We start from the raw sequence: 20,094 nt of genomic DNA, 5'->3' as shown, positions 1-20,094 counted from the left end.
AGAACTAAATGAACAGGAAGTTATGAAGAGATATATTTAAATGAACAGGAAGTTGTTTAAAGATATCTCTAAATGAACAGGAAGTTACATAGAGATATATTTAAATGAACAGGAAGTTGTTTAAAGATATCTCTAAATGAACAGGAAGTTATGTAGAGATATATTTAAATGAACAGGAAGTTGTTTAGAGATATCTCTAAATGAACAGGAAGTTATTTAGATATATCTTATATTGAATTTCAGATATCTTTAAATCATTTAAAGATATCTCAAAAACATTCTGAGATATCTTAAGCCGATTTAAAGATATCTGAAAATGCATTTTAGACATCTCATTTAAAGCTCCTTTTAAAGATATCTGAAAATAATGCTCAGATATCTCTAAATATATTTTAAGATATCTCCACATATTTAGAGATATTTGGAAATGATAATTGGACTTGCATAAGAGGTTATGAGGACCCTCTGTAGGTGTCTTCGCTGTTTTTTATACATTTATTGATTTTTAGTTATAGATTTCAACATCACCTATGTATATGTACATTATCATATATATATATGAATTGATATATTTTCATTTATTTTATTTTGTAATTTCATTGTTTGTATTTTTAAATACCTGTGTAAATATATAATGTTTTGTGTGTCCGTCCAAAGGTAAAAACGAAAGGGCTTTGGATTTGAAAAGAAAGCTGTTTTATAGTGGATCATTATTCAATAGGTACATTATCATATTATCCCAAACTTTTGTATTTGATTTCTTTATCACTGAGTGAATGATCAATCTTTTCCACATTACACTAGGATTGAATTCCAACAATGTACCATCTGGGATATTTCCAATATAGTAAAATAATTTTTTTAACATTGACATTGATAATAAAATCAATTTCTTTTTACTGTTCATACAGATCACCTAATATAATGGAAAGATGATAGGATTAATACTTTGGATACTGTTACAACAATATGGCTGCTCTTAAAATATTCTCCAGAACCTTTTTGAACGAGAGAATCTTTCTTTTTTTACGATACAAAAATGTGTCAAAATTTTATCTGTGATTATTGATTTATAGATTTATAGATCCGTAAGCACAAAAAAACAAGAAAAAATAACTAAAAAGTCATTTATAAAGTTTACCACAGTTGTTTTGCACAATGTTTTTGCAGTTCTAATATGATTTCTATGATCCACGGTATACGTTGCATTTATAAATGACCCTGGTATGCCCTGTTCTGTAATAACCCCTCGCTGGTCTTTATAGGGTCACCACCTTTGAGACACAAAAAAGACAGCCACTGCCCCCCACCCCCCACCCCCCACCCCCCACTAATAAAAGGGTCCTAGTGCCGATTATTAATTAATAATACTAAATTAATACTAAAATGCCTTATTATTTCTTAGCAGACACCCTTATCCAGGGCGACTTACAATTGTTACAAGATATCACATTATACAGATATCACATTATTTTTTCCATACAGTTACCCTTTTATACAGTTGGGTTTTTACTGGAGCAATCTAGGTAAAGTACCTTGCTCAAGTGTCCCCCACCTGGGATTGAACCCACGACCCTCCAGTCAAGAGGCTAAGAGTCCAGAGCCCTAACCACTACCCCACACTGCTGCCGTTTGGAAACCCTCTCAGTTTCTTCAGCTCACCCACTAATCTTGCTACACCTGTGATCAACATTAATCAGCTCTATTATGACTAATTTAAACGCTGTTGCCATATAAATATTCCTATAGACAACCTCAAACAAGAATAATGGTTTAGATTTTTCATTTTACATCATTTTGATATAGAAGTGATATGGATGTAAAGGTTTTATTGAGAATGGTCATGACAATCCAAGACTTTTGTTTTCTACAATAAGCAGACTGTTAGAGCCGAGGAGCTCTTCTGCGTGACCTTCTCAAGGCCTTAGTGAATCATTTTCTACTTACTGCGGACAAGACAAAAAATATACAGAACTATATGCGTCCCTTTATGATCACTGTGCTTAACTGCCCCAAGTGAAAAAATAAAAACAGCACATTCAATTTTTTCGTCTGCATGGCTGTACAAACAACGTCCAGGTGGCAACCCTAATGCTTCTCCATGCTTTCTCTGTGCTTTATTGAATTACATTTATTTAGAAAAAACTGAAAGAGACAAGCAGCAGGTTCCCAACTGAACAGGTTCATCCTATATCTTTTAATAGCTCCCCAGCCCCCACCCCGCAGCATGTGTGCATGCTCAGAAGCTTGGCAGGCTTGTGCAGTTGTTGGCTTTGCAACAGGTGTCTTTGCTGCATGATTTGTCTCCGCTGTGGTATCCGTCAAGGCCCTCTGTGAAAAATCACGCTTGTCTGCCATTTGACAAGGGGGGGGACGGGACTCAGCAACTTGCTCATTGCTTCTTCCCTCAGTGATTCACAGGGACAAACTCAAACACTGACACAAGGGAGCCTGTCTTGCACTCAGCGACAGCACAAACAAGACTTCTTATAATGCTTTGGGATACAGACTACAGTGTATAAAAGGTTAGAAAAAAAAGCAATTGGATACACTGTACATTTTTTCCAGCAAACAGCGGAGCTGTGAGGTAAGTGATATTAACAACTTCCTTACATTATTTAAGTGTTAATAAGAAGCAATTTCCGTCACTCACTGTGGTGCGTGAGGCGTTATGGGGAGAGCAGCAATATGCTTAAAAATGAACTTAACATGAAAATGTGTGCATTTTTATGAGTATTGAAAGTGTCCAAAGACTTTGTTTAAATGCGTTATGCGAACAAATCTGTAACGTTTTTGCCCTAAACAAACTTTATTCACAGTGTAGAAATTGTAGTAATAGCAAAATTCAATGACTATTTATCCTTCAGCAAAGAAGAATTAGGGGGGACTTGATTGAAGTTGAAAAAAAACCCGAAACCATACCCTATTTAAGCACAGGACTAATATTTAGTTTCTTCTGAAAAGACTCTGAAGTGAGGTGGGGAAGCATATTAGTGTTGCTCAATGCACTGAAGCCCATGTCCTGCGCAACAGCGATATGCTTCCCTGTCTAACGTTCTGAGAATCAGTACTCTTTATATGCTTTTTTTTAAACTTCATGTTATATTTTGGAATAAATAGTTAATATTGGTTTTATTTATTGTGTTGGCTTATTTAGACACTCCGCAATAGTACAATATTAGCATGTACTTTATGAGACACGTATGTGCCCATGGCTAAACATTTGCGGGGCACTGATGGGTTAAAGAGCTGTAGATAAAAAGAATGATTTCACCGTTTGCTGTCCATGCAGATGCAATTGATCACACTGTGCTGGGAACTGAAAAGATTTGGAGAGAAGGAACGTTTTGACCACCTGTTCTAAACTAAAAATAAACAACCCTGAATGTTCAATGAAGGGCATCTTTCTGAAGCTGTTTCGTGCTTGTATTGAACATGAGCTGGTTCAGGTTCTGGTTCAGGTTCTGGTTCAGGTTCTGGTTCAGATTCTGGTTCAGGTTCTGGTTTAGTAGCTGGTTCAGGAGCTGGTTCAGGAGCTGGTTCAGGTTCTGGTTCAGGAACTGGTTCAGGTTCTGGTTCAGGAGCTGGTTCAGGTTCTGGTTCAGGAGCTGGTTCAGGAGCTGGTTCAGGTTCTGGTTCAGGTTCTGGTTCAGGAGCTGGTTCAGGAGCTGGTTCAGGTTCTGGTTCTGGAGCTGGTTCAGGTTCTGGTTCAGGTTCTGGTTCAGGAACTGGTTCAGGTTCTGGTTCAGGAGCTGGTTCAGGAGCTGGTTCAGGTTCTGGTTCAGGTTCTGGTTCAGGAGCTGGTTCAGGAGCTGGTTCAGGTTCTGGTTCAGGAGCTGGTTCAGGAGCTGGTTCAGGAGCTGGTTGAGGTTCTGGTTCAGGAGCTGGTTCAGGTTCTGGTTCAGGAGCTGGTTGAGGTTCTGGTTCAGGAGCTGGTTCAGGAGCTGGTTCAGGTTCTGGTTCAGGAGCTGGTTCAGGAGCTGGTTCAGGAGCTGGTTCAGGTTCTGGTTCAGGAGCTGGTTCAGGTTCTGGTTCAGTAGCTGGTTCAGGAGCTGGTTCAGGTTCTGGTTCAGGAGCTGTTTCAGGTTCTGGTTCTGGAGCTGGTTCAGGTTCTGGTTCAGGTTCTGGTTTAGTAGCTGATTCAGGTTCTGGTTTAGTAGCTGATTCAGGTTCTGGTTTAGTAGCTGGTTCAGGAGCTGGTTCACTGGTTCAGGAGCTGGTTCAGGAGCTGGTTCACTGGTTCAAGAGCTGGTTCAGGAGCTGGTTCACTGGTTCAGGAGCTGGTTTGCTGGTTCAGGAGCTGGTTCAGGAGCTGGTTCGCTGGTTCAGGTTCTGGTTCAGGTTCTGGTTCAGGAGCTGGTTCGCTGGTTCAGGAGCTGGTTCAGGAGCTGGTTCGCTGGTTCAGGTTCTGGTTCAGGAGCTGGTTCAGGAGCTGGTTCGCTGGTTCAGGTTCTGGTTCAGGAGCTGGTTCAGGAGCTGGTTCGCTGGTTCAGGTTCTGGTTCAGGAGCTGGTTCAGGAGCTGGTTCGCTGGTTCAGGAGCTGGTTCATTGGTTCAGGAGCTGGTTCGCTGGTTCAGGAGCTGGTTCATTGGTTCAGGAGCTGGTTCGCTGGTTCAGGAGCTGGTTCATTGGTTCAGGAGCTGGTTCAGGAGCTGGTTCGCTGGTTCAGGTTCTGGTTCAGGAGCTGGTTCAGGAGCTGGTTCACTGGTTCAGGAGCTGGTTCATTGGTTCAGGAGCTGGTTCAGGTTTTTTCCTTTCACAAAAAAAAAATAATAATAAAACTTGCTAATTAAGAAACTTATCATCTGGTATTTTCCTCCAGTAGGTGAGATACAGACAAGATTAAACTAGAATTTATCTACAAACACCAAAAACCTCTTCTCCAGGTGTGAGTGGACATTTAAAGTACTGGAAAATATTCCATTCTTATGGTAACTGAATTGAAAACTGGCATAAGAGCAGCAGTGATGACAGGGAATGAAGGGGGAGCATTTTCATAAATTAGTGGGATAGACAACCATTGTCTCAGTTTAGTCTGGTGCTGTTGGATTCAACTCAGCTGAATCATTTGAAGTGTTATGGAATGCCCTGCAGAATGTATAAGAAACGCATTACACTACCTTTGCTGTGTCCCGCGTTGTCCGTATCTCAGCTATATATTTTTAAACACGTTGCCCGTTTTTAATCACACATGGGCTATAAATCTTCTGGGGATTATCCAAACCACGTAGCTTTAACAGATTTTTGATAGACTGAGTTTTTGTATCTGTCTGTTATCTATGGTGGAATCCCTGAAACTAGGATTGTGGCTGGATAATATGAATGAACATCTGAGTGTTATTGGAATTCAGCCAGGACATTGGAAGTGCATCCCTGGCTCTCCTTCGTCATGTCCACAGTAGACCAAGTTTAAGATCTGCAGGAAGGCACGTTGCCTCCAAAGCCCTTTCTTCTAGTCCTTGTTCATACTTTTTTTCAGCAACCCGACTGTGGCAGAGAGCTCTGCCCATGTATATTTATTGATGTTTGGTGGTGGTTGGCAGGGATGGGATTAATCGCTAATTATTGATTTCACATCCCATAAAAGGAGAGCCCAGGTCTCCATTTGGAGAGAGGAGTTTGGTGAGTGAAGCTGTGTTGTTTTTGTGTCTTTAAAAGGTCAGTGAAGGCTCTGCCCAGCCTGAACAGTTTTTGCATGCCTGTTTAAACCTTTATTTTGCCCTTGTGCCTTTTTGTTTGTACTTTTGTGTTATTTTTGTTCATTAAACTGTGCTTGTAAAGCAGTTTCCTGGCTTCTGAGCCTCTGTCTCGCCGCTACCCTGTCACACCAACCCTCTCCCTTGCCGTTTTCCTACATTAGCAGCTGCTATTTCAGGCACTGGGTACCATATGCTGTCGGAAAGGCTTGACTAAATTTAGCTTGCTCTATTTCTACTGTCCCACCCCCTACCACCGCCACCCCATTTAAAGCCCAGGGTCCGAATCCTGTAAGTAGAAGAAAGGTCAAATGGAGACAGCAAGGACAGCTGATCGACTCATCAGTGGCCGCTAGCACGCAAGCATGATCTAGGGTCGATATTGACTAGACAAGCTTAGCTAACTTAGTGTTACAGGACTCCTAGCCTTCGCTGTAGCCTGTGCTGTCCACATCATAGCAATATTAGTTAGTTTTGATATTTTCTTATTCACACATCATAGGTAAATAAATTAGGGGCTTATTTTTACTCTGGTATGTTCACCAGGAGAGAGAGGTTTCTTTTCTGCACATTTATCTTGTTCATGCTCCTTCCTGCAACAATGCTGGGGATTGAAATGTATTGTGGGACCAAAGAACCAGCACTGTTACAAGAGGGAGTGTAAAATGTGTTTTATAGATCAGCTTAGCAAAGCGCAATAAAGCAGAAAGCATGGTAAAGCATAGGGAAGCTTTGTAAAGCTCAAGAGGTATGGTAAAGCATGTTAACTATGATAGATGTACAGTATAGTATAATCATGGGAAAAGCATGTAAAAACTGCAAAATTACCGTGCAAATTTACTGTAGTAAACCTTTCTAAAGATTTCTAAGGGATATACTATTGTTTAAGAGTGAATTAAGTCAGCATGCGATTGCAACATAGTGCAAAAATACATCGGGGATAAAATGATACAGATTTGTCTACTGCTTAATGTTAGTTTATAGTTTATGGGTTTTATAAGCGTTTATTACTAGTTAACTAAACTGAGGCATTCACACCTTTAAAGGTGGCAGCCTTAATCACAGTGCATTCAGATCATGCTCCCTGATCTGGATACACTGCGATCCTTAGGAGATATTTTTTTTCTCCTGGTGAGCGCGTTGAAAAATGTATTGTCCAGTCAACGGACGGCACAGGAGTGTGGTAATATAATATAATATAATATAATATAGGGCTGCAGTGTGGAGTAGTGGTTAGGGCTCTGGACTCTTGACTGGAGGGTCGTGGGTTCAATCCCAGGTGGGGGGACACTGCTGCTGTACCCTTGAGCAAGGTACTTTACCTAGATTGCTCCAGTAAAAACCCAGGCTGTGTGGTCCAGTGGTTAAAGAAAAGAGCTTGTAACCAGGAGGTCCCCGGTTCAAATCCCACCTCAGCCACTGACTCATTGTGTGACCCTGAGCAAGTCACTTAACCTCCTTGTGCTCCGTCTTTCGGGTGAGACATAACTGTAAGTGACTCTGCAGCTGATGCATAGTTCACACACCCTAGTCTCTGTAAATCGCCTTGGATAAAGGCGTCTGCTAAATAAACAAATAATAATAATAATAATAAATGGGTAATTGTATGTAAAAATAATGTGATATCTTGTAACAATTGTAAGTCGCCCTGGATAAGGGCGTCTGCTAAGAAATAAATAATAATATAATATAAAAAATGGGCATCTTAGTAATCAAAGCCCTTCATACATGTGTTATGCAGTGGGCCATTTGCTTTCATTTTGCACACAGTGGAAATACAGGCCAACGTGTCAAAGATGTATTTGGTTTCTCTTGACAGAGATGTGAGGGTGGTGCACTGTAATCACGTCTCTATAAGACAGATTGCACATGCGAAATGGTTTTTGTCTATATAAATATAGCGTCTTGAGTGGATTGCACGTTTCACTACACAGCCTGGCCACCCTTTTGCATTGTCATTGTTTGCGCTTGCATGACCTGTCTCTTTGTACAGCAAACACTGTACTATAGATTGCAACACTCTCACCTCACCCCACAGAATGACAACTAGATCTCCATTTTTTGTTGAAAGATCAGTGTGTTGGATTTCTATAATCTATAGTGAGAACAGGTCTAAACGGGGCTGACTGGGGTTCTTCTGCGTGGATAATCTGATTACTGGGGAAGGCTGGGTTCCAGTTACATTAGTATAAACTGGCAGAAGTCAGAAGTGATGGACTTTTTCACAGGCCAAAAAAACCACAGTGGTTGGAACGCGTGACGTTGCAGTGCTGGCACAGCAGGTATGGAAATATTTTCCTTTTAATAAGAAATCTTTCAAGAATGATGTTCTCAAAGCCTCCTGGATTATTTCACAGGGTCATATTTCCAATGTGATTACTCCAGTCTGCTTTACCCTTCTGCTTTTAGAAGTGCTGCTTGAAATGTATTCTGTGGCACAAAATGACTATGTTCGTTTTCGTTCATATTGCAGAATTTTGAAATGACTGTTTCCAACAATCTAAATGATATCATGAAAAGGAAACTGAAGCATGTATGACAGCTGAAATAAATTCACATACTTTCTGCTGTAAAGATGTTGCTCTGCTTTGTAAGAGATAATATGATGGTGGCTTGTTTTTACTGTAATACGTTAGGATTTCTGCTTTTTCCTGCTAATTCAAAATTCAAAGAATATCTCAACATTTATTTTACATTTTTAAAAAATATTTGAACATGAAAAACCATTATTAATGTAATGAATCTCCTTCTAGTGTCATCGCCTCTAATTCCTTCCACAGCCTATGGGAATTGGTTCAGACTTCCTTTCTCTGTAAAAGTGATCTGCTCTGAGACAGATTTTTTTTTTCTTTAACTTAAATTTAAAATCATAGTATGTTTTTTTAATATCATCGCTATGTTGTGGAAGAGATGAAACAACATTACGTTATCTTGGGACTAAAACAGCAAAAACAAATGTCTTGAAATGTATACCACACGATTCCTCAGCCTCTATATATTAAGAACCTTTTTATCATTAAATGAGTTTATACTTCTTTCATTGTGTATTATAATTAGACTTTTCTCATTGATTTAGTGTCCCGTCTGGACAGGGTTGTCTTAGTCCCCGGAGTATTTTGATTGATTAAAAAACATTGCAATTATAATTCTTTTTTAATATATAAATTATAGTGATGGAGTAATCGTGGTGTAGGTTTTCATACATTTTTCATTGTTTAGTGCTAAATCTTATTTTTCTCATCCTTGGATTTCTTGTCTTCATTGTCAGCTATTATTATAATCTCCTCTTCAGTACAGGTGACAATTCTGTGATTTTGAACACTATGAGCCATTGTTCCGGGGTGAATCTTGCACATTTTTTCAATCGCAAGTGTTTTTTCCTCACCTCTGGAGGAGTTGTGAAGTCCACCTACAAGTGCGAAATTCAACAAATATGTATGATGTAGAAGGACTGGGTGTGTGGTGCTCTTCTCTGGGTGTGTGGTGCTCTTCTTTGGGTGTGTGGTGCTCCTCCCTGGGTGTGTGGTGCTCTTCTCTGGGTGTGGGGTGTTCTTCTCTGGGTGTGTGGTGCTCTTCTCTGGGTGTGTGGTGCTCTTCTCTGGGTGTGTGGTGCTCCTCTCTGGGTGTGTGGTGCTCTTCTTTGGGTGTGTGGTGCTCCTCTCTGGGTGTGTGGTGCTCTTCTCTGGGTGTGTGGTGCTCCTCTCTGGGTGTGTGGTGTTCTTCTCTGGGTGTGGGGTGCTCTTCTCTGGGTGTGTGGTGCTCTTCTTTGGGTGTGTGGTGCTCTTCTCTGGGTGTGTGGTGCTCCTCTCTGGGTGTGTGTGGTGCTCCTCTCTGGGTGTGTGATGCTCCTCTCTGGGTGTGTGTGGTGTTCTTCTCTGGGTGTGTGTGGTTCTCTTCTCTGGGTGTGTGGTGCTCTTCTCTGGGTGTGTGGTGCTCCTCTCTGGGTGTGTGGTGCTCTTCTCTGGGTGTGTGTGGTGCTCTTCTCTGGGTGTGTGGTGCTCCTCTCTGGGTGTGTGTGGTGTTCTTCTCTGGGTGTGTGGTGCTCCTCTCTGGGTGTGTGGTGCTCTTCTCTGGGTAGTGTGTATGCTGTTGAAGTTCTGGGATGTTAGGTCAGTGTATGGCCACTGCGACTCCAGTGATGTGAGAATGCAGCATTGACAAATCAATCAGCGATTCTTCTGACTTTCTATCATAAAAAAATAGTGGCCACTAAAAATGCGGCGTATGTAAAGAATGTTTTTCACCTGGCGTTCTGCACCCGCTATCGAATTAGCACTTTGCCATCATTAATCCATTTAAATGATATTGAAATGCATTCAAGTGAAGAAAAGAGCATGGAAATGGGCGGGGATCTGGAATACTAGGAGGGCGCCAACATTCTAATGAGATGCAAGGATTGTGCCTTGCACTTAAGCAATTGCTGAATCTCCAAAAACTTTGCACCTCCTCTTAAAAGGTGCAAATCATCGCAGAAGCGAGTCATTAAGAGCTGTATAAAACCACACACCTTGTCCTGTCATTGGCCTCAGGATGGTTGCTGTGGTACACTTCCTGATGCGGTGACGCTTGGCTCTTTTGAGGACAGACTGGGAAAACCTTCAGAGGAGAAGGACAAGACAGAGAAGACTGCATATTCAAACCCAGGGTCGCTTTGGGATGCCAGAGGATGCGGTGGTAAGGTGTTATCATCTCACTCTGCAGGTCATCCTAGACCTAATAGCTGAAGAGGACCATATGGCCTCTTTGGTAGCTTAACTGATGTTGGCTGAGGAGTAATTTGCACTGGTCTCAAGCTTACATCGGCTGCAGGGCAAAATAATTGCCTGGTTGCTAAGCAATTTGGATTTTGCAGCCACAACTGTTTGCACAACGCCTATCCTTACATCAGCCCCATAGTGTTTAAATTGCAGAGCAAATTGCTCAATGAACCAAAACCTTATCTGGAGCTCTGGTTGTAGCAAATATATCTCAGTTATGCATTATGTAGCCACTAAATTAAATGTATGGCCCGCCAAAGGTATTGTGTCCCTCTGCTACCTCAAAGTTGCCCATTCCTGCTGTGTATGGTAGAATGAATTCTGTGGACCTTGTGTTTTTGAGGCAGTGTGAGCTGAGCAGCGCTGGCAGAGCAGTGGCAGACGCGGAGCTACTGATTCCTGCATGGATTGGAATGGGGAAGGCATCTGCCTGCAATAACAACACACTGCAAACCAAGAGAAGCTCAGTGGTCTGGAGACTGCTGCTCACCCTCCTCTTCGTCAAGCAAGGCATGTGGCTACAAACGAATACGTTAAAGCATTAGAGCAGTTAGAGGTTACTCAAAGTATAACCCATTGAAGGGTAGCCTTTTCATGACGACTGTAAAGTTGCTGAGATATGAAGTTTTATTAATGTCCACTGGGAACGCGAGTTGATACACTCAATCATGCTTAACATCTGTTCTGTTAATATCACATATTAATGTCATCAAATTGAAATTCTCACTGTTGGCGTCACTATGATAAGTGCCGTTCAAATGATTCTGAGGCACTATCTGATCCCTAAACGAAGCCCTCTCTCTTGTGCTCTGCAGCGTCAGCCCAGTGCAGGATCCTGCGATGTAACTCAGAGTTTGTTGCCGCCACGCTGGACCTGGGCGACGGGGCGGGGGGCAACGCCCGCTACTGCAGTGCCCTGCGTTCGTACGCCCTCTGTACCCGCCGCACCTCCCGTGCCTGCCGGGGAGACCTAGCCTACCACTCTGCAGTGCAGGGCATTGAGGACCTCATGATCCAGCAGCGCTGCCCCAAGACAGGGCCCACCTCCCGTCCAAGGCCCCAGGCTCCGCTTTCCAGCCACGATGGGCGCCCAGCGGGGGACACCTGCAATTACAACAGGAGCTTCTACTTCCGGGAGGGTCGGCTACCTTCCTATTTCCACTGCGGGGTCTTTGGAGACCCCCATATCAGGACCTTTCAGGATGACTTTCAGACCTGCAGAGTCAAGGGTGCCTGGCCCCTCATAGACAACAACTATCTGTATGTGCAGGTCACCAGTACCCATGTGGCAAAGGGGTCCAATGCCACGGCGCTCACTAAGGTAAGAGGGGGTGTAATGGGATGCTATAACAAGCCAATCCGAAGGCCAATTTAGGGACTGGTCAGCTGGTGTTCATGGCAGGGGCCCTGGCAGTAGCTTCAGTGACACCGGCCACAGGCACTGTGAATCATATCTCAGATCAATCCTAAACACCCTGCCATCCAGTCCTAGGCCTCTCTTAATTTAAAGACAATGACGTGGCAGTTGTTTGGAGATGTTGGTTATATTAATGTCAGCTGGAGGCTAGTTTATTTATTCTGTTCTATTGGTTTTGTTCTGCTTCAAACTAGAGCCCTGAATGTTAACTTGAAAAACGAATGACATACTCAGTGTTTTGTTTGTTTGTTATTGGAGTTTATTCAAAGTTATCCATTAGTAGTTTTAGAAATCAAGAGAAGGATGAATAGTCACCTTTTCACAATTTCTCAAAGCTTACGTGTACAACACAAATCTAGAGCATTGTTTTCTCTCTGTAGACTAATGTCTAGTTGATGCACTTCACACGTCAACATCTATACTAAGCGAAAGATGAAAGCCTGACCTTTGCTAGTTATCTGCAAAAACTCAAGTATTAACTAGTTCCTGGAGGTGACACAGGTAGGGAAAGTCACTTACAGAATTTGTGGAAAAAACTTTTAACCTCTAGGTCAATCCTCTGTTTTCATGAGTGTGGTTGAATTGATCCAATATGAATAAACGTTTGTATAAATACACAAGATAGGTATGTATTTATCTTCCTATCTGTTACAGGTGTGTGTTTTTTAAAATGCAGATGCTATGATGATGTAATTCTGCATGATGCAATGGCTGCAGTTACCAGAATACACAGTTTCTGTTTAGTTTTAAACCATTTTAAAATGTATTTTATGTGTATTTTTTTTTTACCTGGAAGTGAAAGGGGTGAGAAAAAATTATCCATCAAGTATATAACGTTATGTTGTTGAAGCTGACACCCTGGGATCCTTCAAGAAGCTGCTTGATGAGATTCTGGGGTCAATAAGCTACTAACAACCAAACGAGCAAGATGGGCTGAATGGCCTCCTCTCGTTTGTAAACTTTCTTATGTTCTTATGTTCTTATGTTATCTGCATGGGCTTCGCCTGAGTAAAAAATTAAGTCTGGAAACAAGCATCATGTGAGAATGGTTATTGTGCTAAAGAGATGTTAGAAACCACAGCTGCACTCATAACCTTCCTCTCCCTTTGTGGGTTCCAGATCACCATCATCTTCAAGAACTTTAAGGAGTGCATCGACCAGCGGATCTACCAGGCGGAGATAAACAATGTCCCTGCCGCCTTTAGCGATGGATCGACCAACGGCGGCAAGCGAAGGGGGGGAAACAGCCTGACCATTGGGGGTCAACCGTCCGGACAACACATTGAGATCCATGCGGTCTACATCGGGACCACCATCATAGTGCGACAGAGTGGGGACTTCCTCGCCTTCTCCATCCGCACGCCCCAGGAGGTAGCCAACTCCTTCTCTGAGGAACAGGACCTGCAGCTCTGCTTGAGCGGCTGTCCCTCTTCCCACAGGCTTCCCCCGCTGGTGTCTTCTGCGTCAAGCCTGCAGACGGCCAAGCTGAAGTGTGGGAGCGAACTGCCCAAAGAGGATATTTATTTCCAGGCGTGCGTTTTCGACGTGGTGACCACTGGGGACACAAATGTAACGAGGGCTTTGGCCGAAGCTTTGGAGGATGCAAGAACATTGATCCCAGACGTGGAGCGTTTGCACCTTCATGCAAGTTCTGCAAGCACAAACCCCATCGCTCTCCCCGCGCTTTGGTTAATCTTCCTCTTAGTCACAGCACAACTTTAACTGGAATTATTTAATAGCACACCGTTCCTCCAGGATGTTGGCATGGATGTAACGCAGAGACAGTACTTAGTGTGCGACTCATAATGTCCCCTCAAAATAATGTGCCTGGGGGTCCCCGAGTGGCTGACCTGGGAAAAGCATGACTATGTGGGGTGTGGGTTCACATCCCGGCTGCGCAGTTGCCGATCTTCACTGGGGATCCCGGAGGGAGAGTCGCACGGGCGTGCCCGTGGGTTAGGGAGACAAAACCGGAAGGCAATGTTTCTCCTCATCTCGCTAACCCAGCTGGCCAGGCGCCTCGTAAACTCAACCAGAAACCTGCAGGGCTGGCCTTTGTCCTCCAGAGGGTGGTAGCTCGCTGACAGTTCCTGGGTGTGGAAGAGGAAGCTGGCTCGGTCGTGGGGTCGGAGGACGCCCGCTGAACCTTCGGTTCTCCTGAGCAGCTGTGTGGGGAATCGCTGCGCTGAGAACAAAATAATCGGACATTTAAAACTGGGGAGAACATGGAGGGTAATATAATTGGGCACTTTAAAAAAAAAAAAAAACAATGTGCCTAAAGTGTGTCCTGGAGGGTCTGTAAGAAGAAGAAACTGATTTGAATACTCATACTGCCAGCAAATGTGCCGACATCCACCAGGTCCAATGGGAGTTTCAGAGGATGGAGGCCTCTCTCACCCCAATTCCAATGGTGTTCTTGGAATGACCTGTCTTATAAGTTGTTATGTACAGCTAAACTCAGCTCATCTCCAGCTAATGGGACCGCTCTGAACTCAGACTTAAATACCTATTCAGACTGGTACCAATATACAAAGTAGCCAGTACAGCGAGGTGCCACTGTAAACACTGCCAGGAATATAACTCTCTGAGTTTGTAAGAGGCTGTCCATATCTGTCTTGTGGAATCTCCATTTCAGACCCACGTCACCGTCAGCTGTACTAGTCTGTGGGCACTGTGATTTACAAACTCAGTGTTGATATGAGGAAGAATCTGAACCTGGGTTGTGCTGTACGTGCGACATGTAGCTCTGGATCTCAGGGGCTGGGTTCAGATTCTAGAGCCGACACAAAATGTGTATCATGTGCTCCGGTCCTTATTGGGTGAATCTTAAGCCTCTAGATGACACAATTTGTTATATAAACATGCCATTCAAATTGAAGGTGAATGTACATATTTTTTTTTGACATGTGACTTTTTTCCTCAGGCCTAATTTGTAAATAAGAACGGATTTTATTTTAAATGATTGAATATAGGGAGGCTGAGCAGTAAACAGTCCAGGACTGGAAAAGAGAAATGGGATATTGCTGTTAATGTAGAAACATTGCACGGGCTTATAGCAAGCGTAGATTCCCATAGAGAAATATTTTCATGCTATGCTAAAAAAGCCTTTAGCAAATAGTACGTAGCGCTACGTAATTATTTCATTAGCTATTACCCCTTTAAATACATAATTAAACACAATGCATGGTACACCTGTATAGCTGTTAAGCAGGGCATACCTTTAGTTACTATGCTTTACTACACCCTGAAGTATTCCATGCAATGTCATAATTGGGCACTAGAGGGTGCTACAGTACCATTCTTCCGGTTATTATTATTATTATTATTATTATTATTTATTTCTTAGCAGACGCCCTTATCCAGGGCGACTTACAATTGTTATAAGATATCACATTATACATTATTTCACATTATACAGATATCACATTATTTTTACATACAATTACCATTTATACAGTTGGGTTTTTACTGGAGCAATCTAGGTAAAGTACCTTGCTCAAGGGTACAACAGCAGTGTCCCCCACTGGGGATTGAACCCACAACCCTCCGGTCAAGAGTCCAGAGCCCTAACCACTACTCCACACTGCTGCCCCGGTTACCTGGCAACGCAATGCTCACCCCTGAATAAGAACACCTGTCCGTCTCCGCTGTTTGTTGTCTGTTGGTTATCCCTGGTGCACTGAGGCCCATGCAGGTGATAAAAATGAAACGTATTTCAATTTTACAAATGTAATATTTCATGTATTCTAAATGTTTTCAAAATGTTCACATACATGAAAGAAAATGAACGATAAAAACGAAGAAAAGGCACAGAAAATGTCTTTCCCGTGAGTTTCCAGTTCTCATGTGAAGAAGAGAGTGTTGGGGGTCTCTAAAGCTACCTGCATGTCCAGCTCATCCTTATTAAATACACAAAGAAACACTAGCCTGCTCTCTGTTTATTCAACTGAGAAAATGTTAAGAAGCACTTAATAGAGTTAGAGGATGGGGTTTGTCGGTGTATTGGTAATATCGAAACATGGCAAACCTGGGTAAACAATGGTACATGCAGAGTATAACCATGGGAAAAGCATGGAGGGAAACGGCACAATTATACAGAAACACACGCTGTGCCATCCTGCTACCTTACTCTGACTGTGGGACAGTTCAGGGAACGTGTTCAATATTGGGGTGTCCAGCACAGAGACTCTAATATCTGTAGCGTCCCTCTTCCCTCTGACGTTGTAGCTTCAAAGGTGTTTCAAAGGGAAGAAAAAACCTATTCGAAATGAAAATTGTATTTCAAGCTTATTAAAATCAATTCCTTGCATCTTATTAGCTTTATTAACATTAGTCCCATTTCTTGGTTGTTATTATTTCTTAGCAGATGCCCTTATCTAGGACAACTTACAAGATAACACATTATTTTTACATACAATTATCCATTTACAGAGTTGGGTTTTTACTGGAGCAATCTAGGTAAAGTACCTTGCTCAAGGGTACAGCAGCAGTGTCCCCCACCTGGGATTGAACCCAAGAGTACAGAGCCCCTAACAACTACTCCACACTGCTGCCACATTTCTTTCATAGATGAAATGGTAGTCCAGAGATTACAGACAAGGAGAAGGAGAGGTGATACCTTTCATTGGACTAACTAAATAATTAATCAAGACCTCAAAGGTCTCTTCATCAGGTGAAAACAGGAAAGAGAGATTCATGTTTACATTCAAGGGGACTGACAATGAGCGAGACTTTATCAGGAATTCACCAAATAATCTGTCAAATCAAGCATTAAAACACACAGGTATTGAGACAACACATATGCCAGTTTTTCTGTAACTCAAATATAGTACTAAGCATTGCATTGTTAACAATTCTGTTCATTATTACAATTTATTTTCAATATACAGAACATTTAAAACACATTTAAGAATTAAAAACATACATTAAAATCTAATCTTGTGCTTTTATTTCTCAAAAGTTGGGTGGAAATCATGTATGATTGATAAATGTGATTGAGATTAACCAATAACAATAGCTGTAATGTTTTTGGGAGCTTGTCCCTATTGACTCTATATTCAGACAGGAATGTTTCAATATGCAGAGTGGGACATTAACAGGAGTGATAGTGAGTGAATATATAAACTGAAAGCCTGATGTTGCACTCAGCTCTAAGTATTTTATTTTAAAGCTCAACTCAAGGTTATAGCTACACTGCCTAGTATTGGGACAGGACAACGCAGCTCTGGGCAGCTTACAGGCTAGCCCACAGGTGCCCGGCCAGTCTATAGGGGTCGCTAGTGTGCGGTGAGCCGAGGACACCCTGGCCGACCTAAGCCCTCTCCCCCGGGCGGTGCTTGGCCAATTGTGTGCCACTTGGGAGTCCTATAGGCAAATATTTTAATGAGAAGGTAGCAGTGCTCCAAAATGCTATCCCTTGTCTAGGAATACAGCACGACTCGGGGTGGAATGGTTATTGTAGATCAATCCCACTCAGACCCCTACAAAATATTTTGGAATCCCAGAATAGATAATCGCCCCCTTTAAGTAAATTGGTGTCAGATTATAATAAGTGAGGTGGCATTTGCTACCAATGGGATCCTTTTCCTTCTTTAAACATCACAAAACTGAGTTTCTGCAACCCGTCTGCTCCGCAATTCAGTGTGATCGCTGTCCTCCTGACAGACACCATTACAGAAATGAAGAATGTTCCACCCAGTTATTCTGCATTGGTAGTAAATGAACCCTCATTTTTGCACATTTTTGGAGGCAGTGTGGTCCAGGGTTTGTAACCAGGAGGTCACCGGTTCAAATCCCACCTCTGCCACTGACTGACTCACTGTGTGACCCTGAGCAAGTCACTTAACCTCCTTGTGCTCCGTCCTGCGGATGAGATGTTAAATCAATGTCCTATTGGAAGTGACTGCATATAACGCACAGTTCACAGCCTGCCTCTGTAAAGCGCTTTGTGATGGTGGTCCACTATGAAAGGCACTATATAAAAATAAAGATATTATTATTATTATTATTATTATTATTATTATTATTATTATTATTATTATTATTATATCTAGAGAACCACATATCCAATTGTCATGAAACTTGATAGAAACCTTGTTCAGTTTAAGTTGAAGATCTAGTGTGTATCTGTCTGTATGTATACTTTTAGCAGGACAGTGCAGAGCTTGAACTGGGAACTATGAGCTCAAACCTGTTCAGTAAAAGAAACACTACACCATAAATGGTCAATTTCAGTTTCCATTGTCGCGTGCCAGGATGTATCATTTTCCTTTACATAACGGCTCATTTATTTTGCCCAGAATAGCTTCACAGAACACTCAAGATTTCAAACCAGCAGGTTAAAGACAGAAAAGCCTTTCACGGACAGAATAAACTCATTGAAATGGTGGCTTTTTATGAACAGTATATGATAAATGAAAACTCTTTACAGAGGGTCATTTGTAAGAACAGTTTAACACACTGGCAGAACAAACTCAGTGTTATGCCATATTACACCACAAGAGGGTAGCAAATACAAGAGACATGCTTTTTGCACTGCAGGAGTAATGCTTTGGTACAGACTGGTAATCCCCTCTGTAGAAAAGTACCTTGCTGGCCTCTTTGAGAGTGTTTCTTGTAAATGCTATGCTTATGATAACACTGTGTCTGACTAAGGGAACCGCTTATCCAGTTGTGATGAAATTTGATAAGGACTATGGATAATACAATGTAGAAATAATTCTAGTGCTTCTGTCTGTCTATAAAAGGAGTGCTAACTATGATTTCACCAAACTGCTTTCATTTGGCAACCATTTAATACCCCACTTCACTTAAAGATCTTTGGGTTCTTTGCTTGAATTTTATATTCTAATTTGAGACAACAGACAATACATTAAAAGGCTGCAGCTGGTTCCTGGTCACTATGTTGTGTAATTAACCACTGGACCATTCTTGCAGGAGTTACATTTTTGCAGTGGCTTGTTACCAGGAGGTTCCAGGTTCAAGCCCAGCCACTGACTCACTGTGTGTGACCCTGAGCAACTCACTTAACCTCCTGGTGCTCCGTCCTTCGGATGAGACGTAAAACCAAGGTCCTATTGTAAGTGACTCTGCAGCGGCTGTTGTTGATGCATAGTTCAACCCCTAGTCTCTGTAAGTTGCTATGGATAAAACTGCCTGCTAAACGACTGATTGAAAATCATACCAATGGTCTCGCTGTACTTAGATCATGTGACGTCAACTAACAAGATGCAGCAGTTTATCTAAAGCATTGTATTGGAAGCATATCCTGAATTAACGTATTTGAAGAACCAGTGGTTAAAGAAAAGGGCTTGTAACCAGGAGGTCCCCGGTTCAAATCCCACCTCAGCCACTGACTCATTGTGTGACCCTGAGCAAGTCACTTAACCTCCTTGTGCTCCGTCTTTCGGGTGAGACGTTATTGTAAGTGACTCTGCAGCTGATGCATAGTTCACACACCCTAGTCTCTGTAAGTCGCCTTGGATAAAGGCGTCTGCTAAATAAACAAATAATAATAATCTAGACAGCAGTATCAGTTTATACCATATTTGTCCTGGCTTGGGAAGGGGCAGATATAACCAGTAAAGGACCTTTCTTTTATTTTTTTAACAATGAACAGCAGAATGTGACCATGCTATCACATGTGTTCCGGGTTTAACCTCTGCATGTGTTTCTGTTGTCTGAAATGAACAGGAGAATTGCTTGGTCTGAATGCATGCTTTTCAGATTTGATCTCTATGGATGCCTATCAGGTTCAGGGCTGTATGTGCTGGGAGCTGTCGTGAATGAACTGTGGTCTGAATACTTGTTGCATATTTTTTGACCTCTGTTATGTCATGGAAACAATCCAGGGCAGTTTAGCATGTACTGTACTGCACTAAAATTACTGCGACTCATACATACCATACTCTAAAATTACCAGGGCATCGTATTGTCAACAATATAACATACGTGCACAGAGCCACCAACAACTCTTATGATAATTATCCAAAGGTTTACTAATATCAAATGCAAATTGAATAAATAGTTAACGAGGTACAATATTAGAATTTATGTAACTGTGTCATTACACAGAGCTCTCCTTATCCAACATAACCACACTGATCTGCCATTGTTTTCTGTGGAGGTATCTCATTCATACTTGTCATTACACATGGGGCAGCAGTGTGGAGTAGTGGTTAGGGCTCTGGACTCTTGACTGGAGGGTCGTGGGTTCAATCCCAGG

At 42.2% G+C, this 20,094-nt stretch overlaps 1 protein-coding gene across 4 annotated transcripts; it reads left to right on the top strand.

The window, feature by feature from the left end:
* The first annotated feature begins 2,353 nt into the window (after nt 1-2,353).
* LOC117395560 (hemojuvelin) lies at nt 2,354-19,760 on the top strand. Of its 4 annotated transcripts, none has more exons than XM_059007595.1 (5): nt 2,354-2,587; nt 10,226-10,370; nt 10,801-10,963; nt 11,269-11,774; nt 12,990-19,760. In XM_059007595.1, exons 2-5 carry the CDS (start codon nt 10,353-10,355, stop codon nt 13,590-13,592), a joined length of 1,290 nt encoding a protein of 429 aa, XP_058863578.1. In that variant the 5' UTR covers nt 2,354-2,587; nt 10,226-10,352; the 3' UTR covers nt 13,593-19,760. The 4 variants fall into 4 exon arrangements, with proteins under 4 accessions (XP_058863578.1, XP_058863581.1, XP_058863580.1 ...); XM_059007598.1 differs by having other exon boundaries at nt 10,797-10,963; XM_059007597.1 differs by lacking the exon at nt 2,354-2,587 and adding an exon at nt 6,889-7,978.
* Nucleotides 19,761-20,094: the final 334 nt, after the last annotated feature.

This window comes from Acipenser ruthenus, chromosome 35 (genome assembly GCF_902713425.1).
Source record: "Acipenser ruthenus chromosome 35, fAciRut3.2 maternal haplotype, whole genome shotgun sequence".
Lineage (NCBI taxonomy): Eukaryota > Metazoa > Chordata > Actinopteri > Acipenseriformes > Acipenseridae > Acipenser > Acipenser ruthenus.
This window is presented reverse-complemented; position numbering and strand designations above follow the sequence as displayed.

Bases quoted from the DNA above. Each gene is read 5' to 3' on its own strand.
- LOC117395560 (XM_059007595.1), top strand. The intron at 10,964-11,268 runs GCATGTGGCTAC...TGTGCTCTGCAG, and splicing joins CCTCCTCTTCGTCAAGCAAG to CGTCAGCCCAGTGCAGGATC. The intron at 11,775-12,989 runs GTAAGAGGGGGT...TGTGGGTTCCAG, and splicing joins ATGCCACGGCGCTCACTAAG to ATCACCATCATCTTCAAGAA.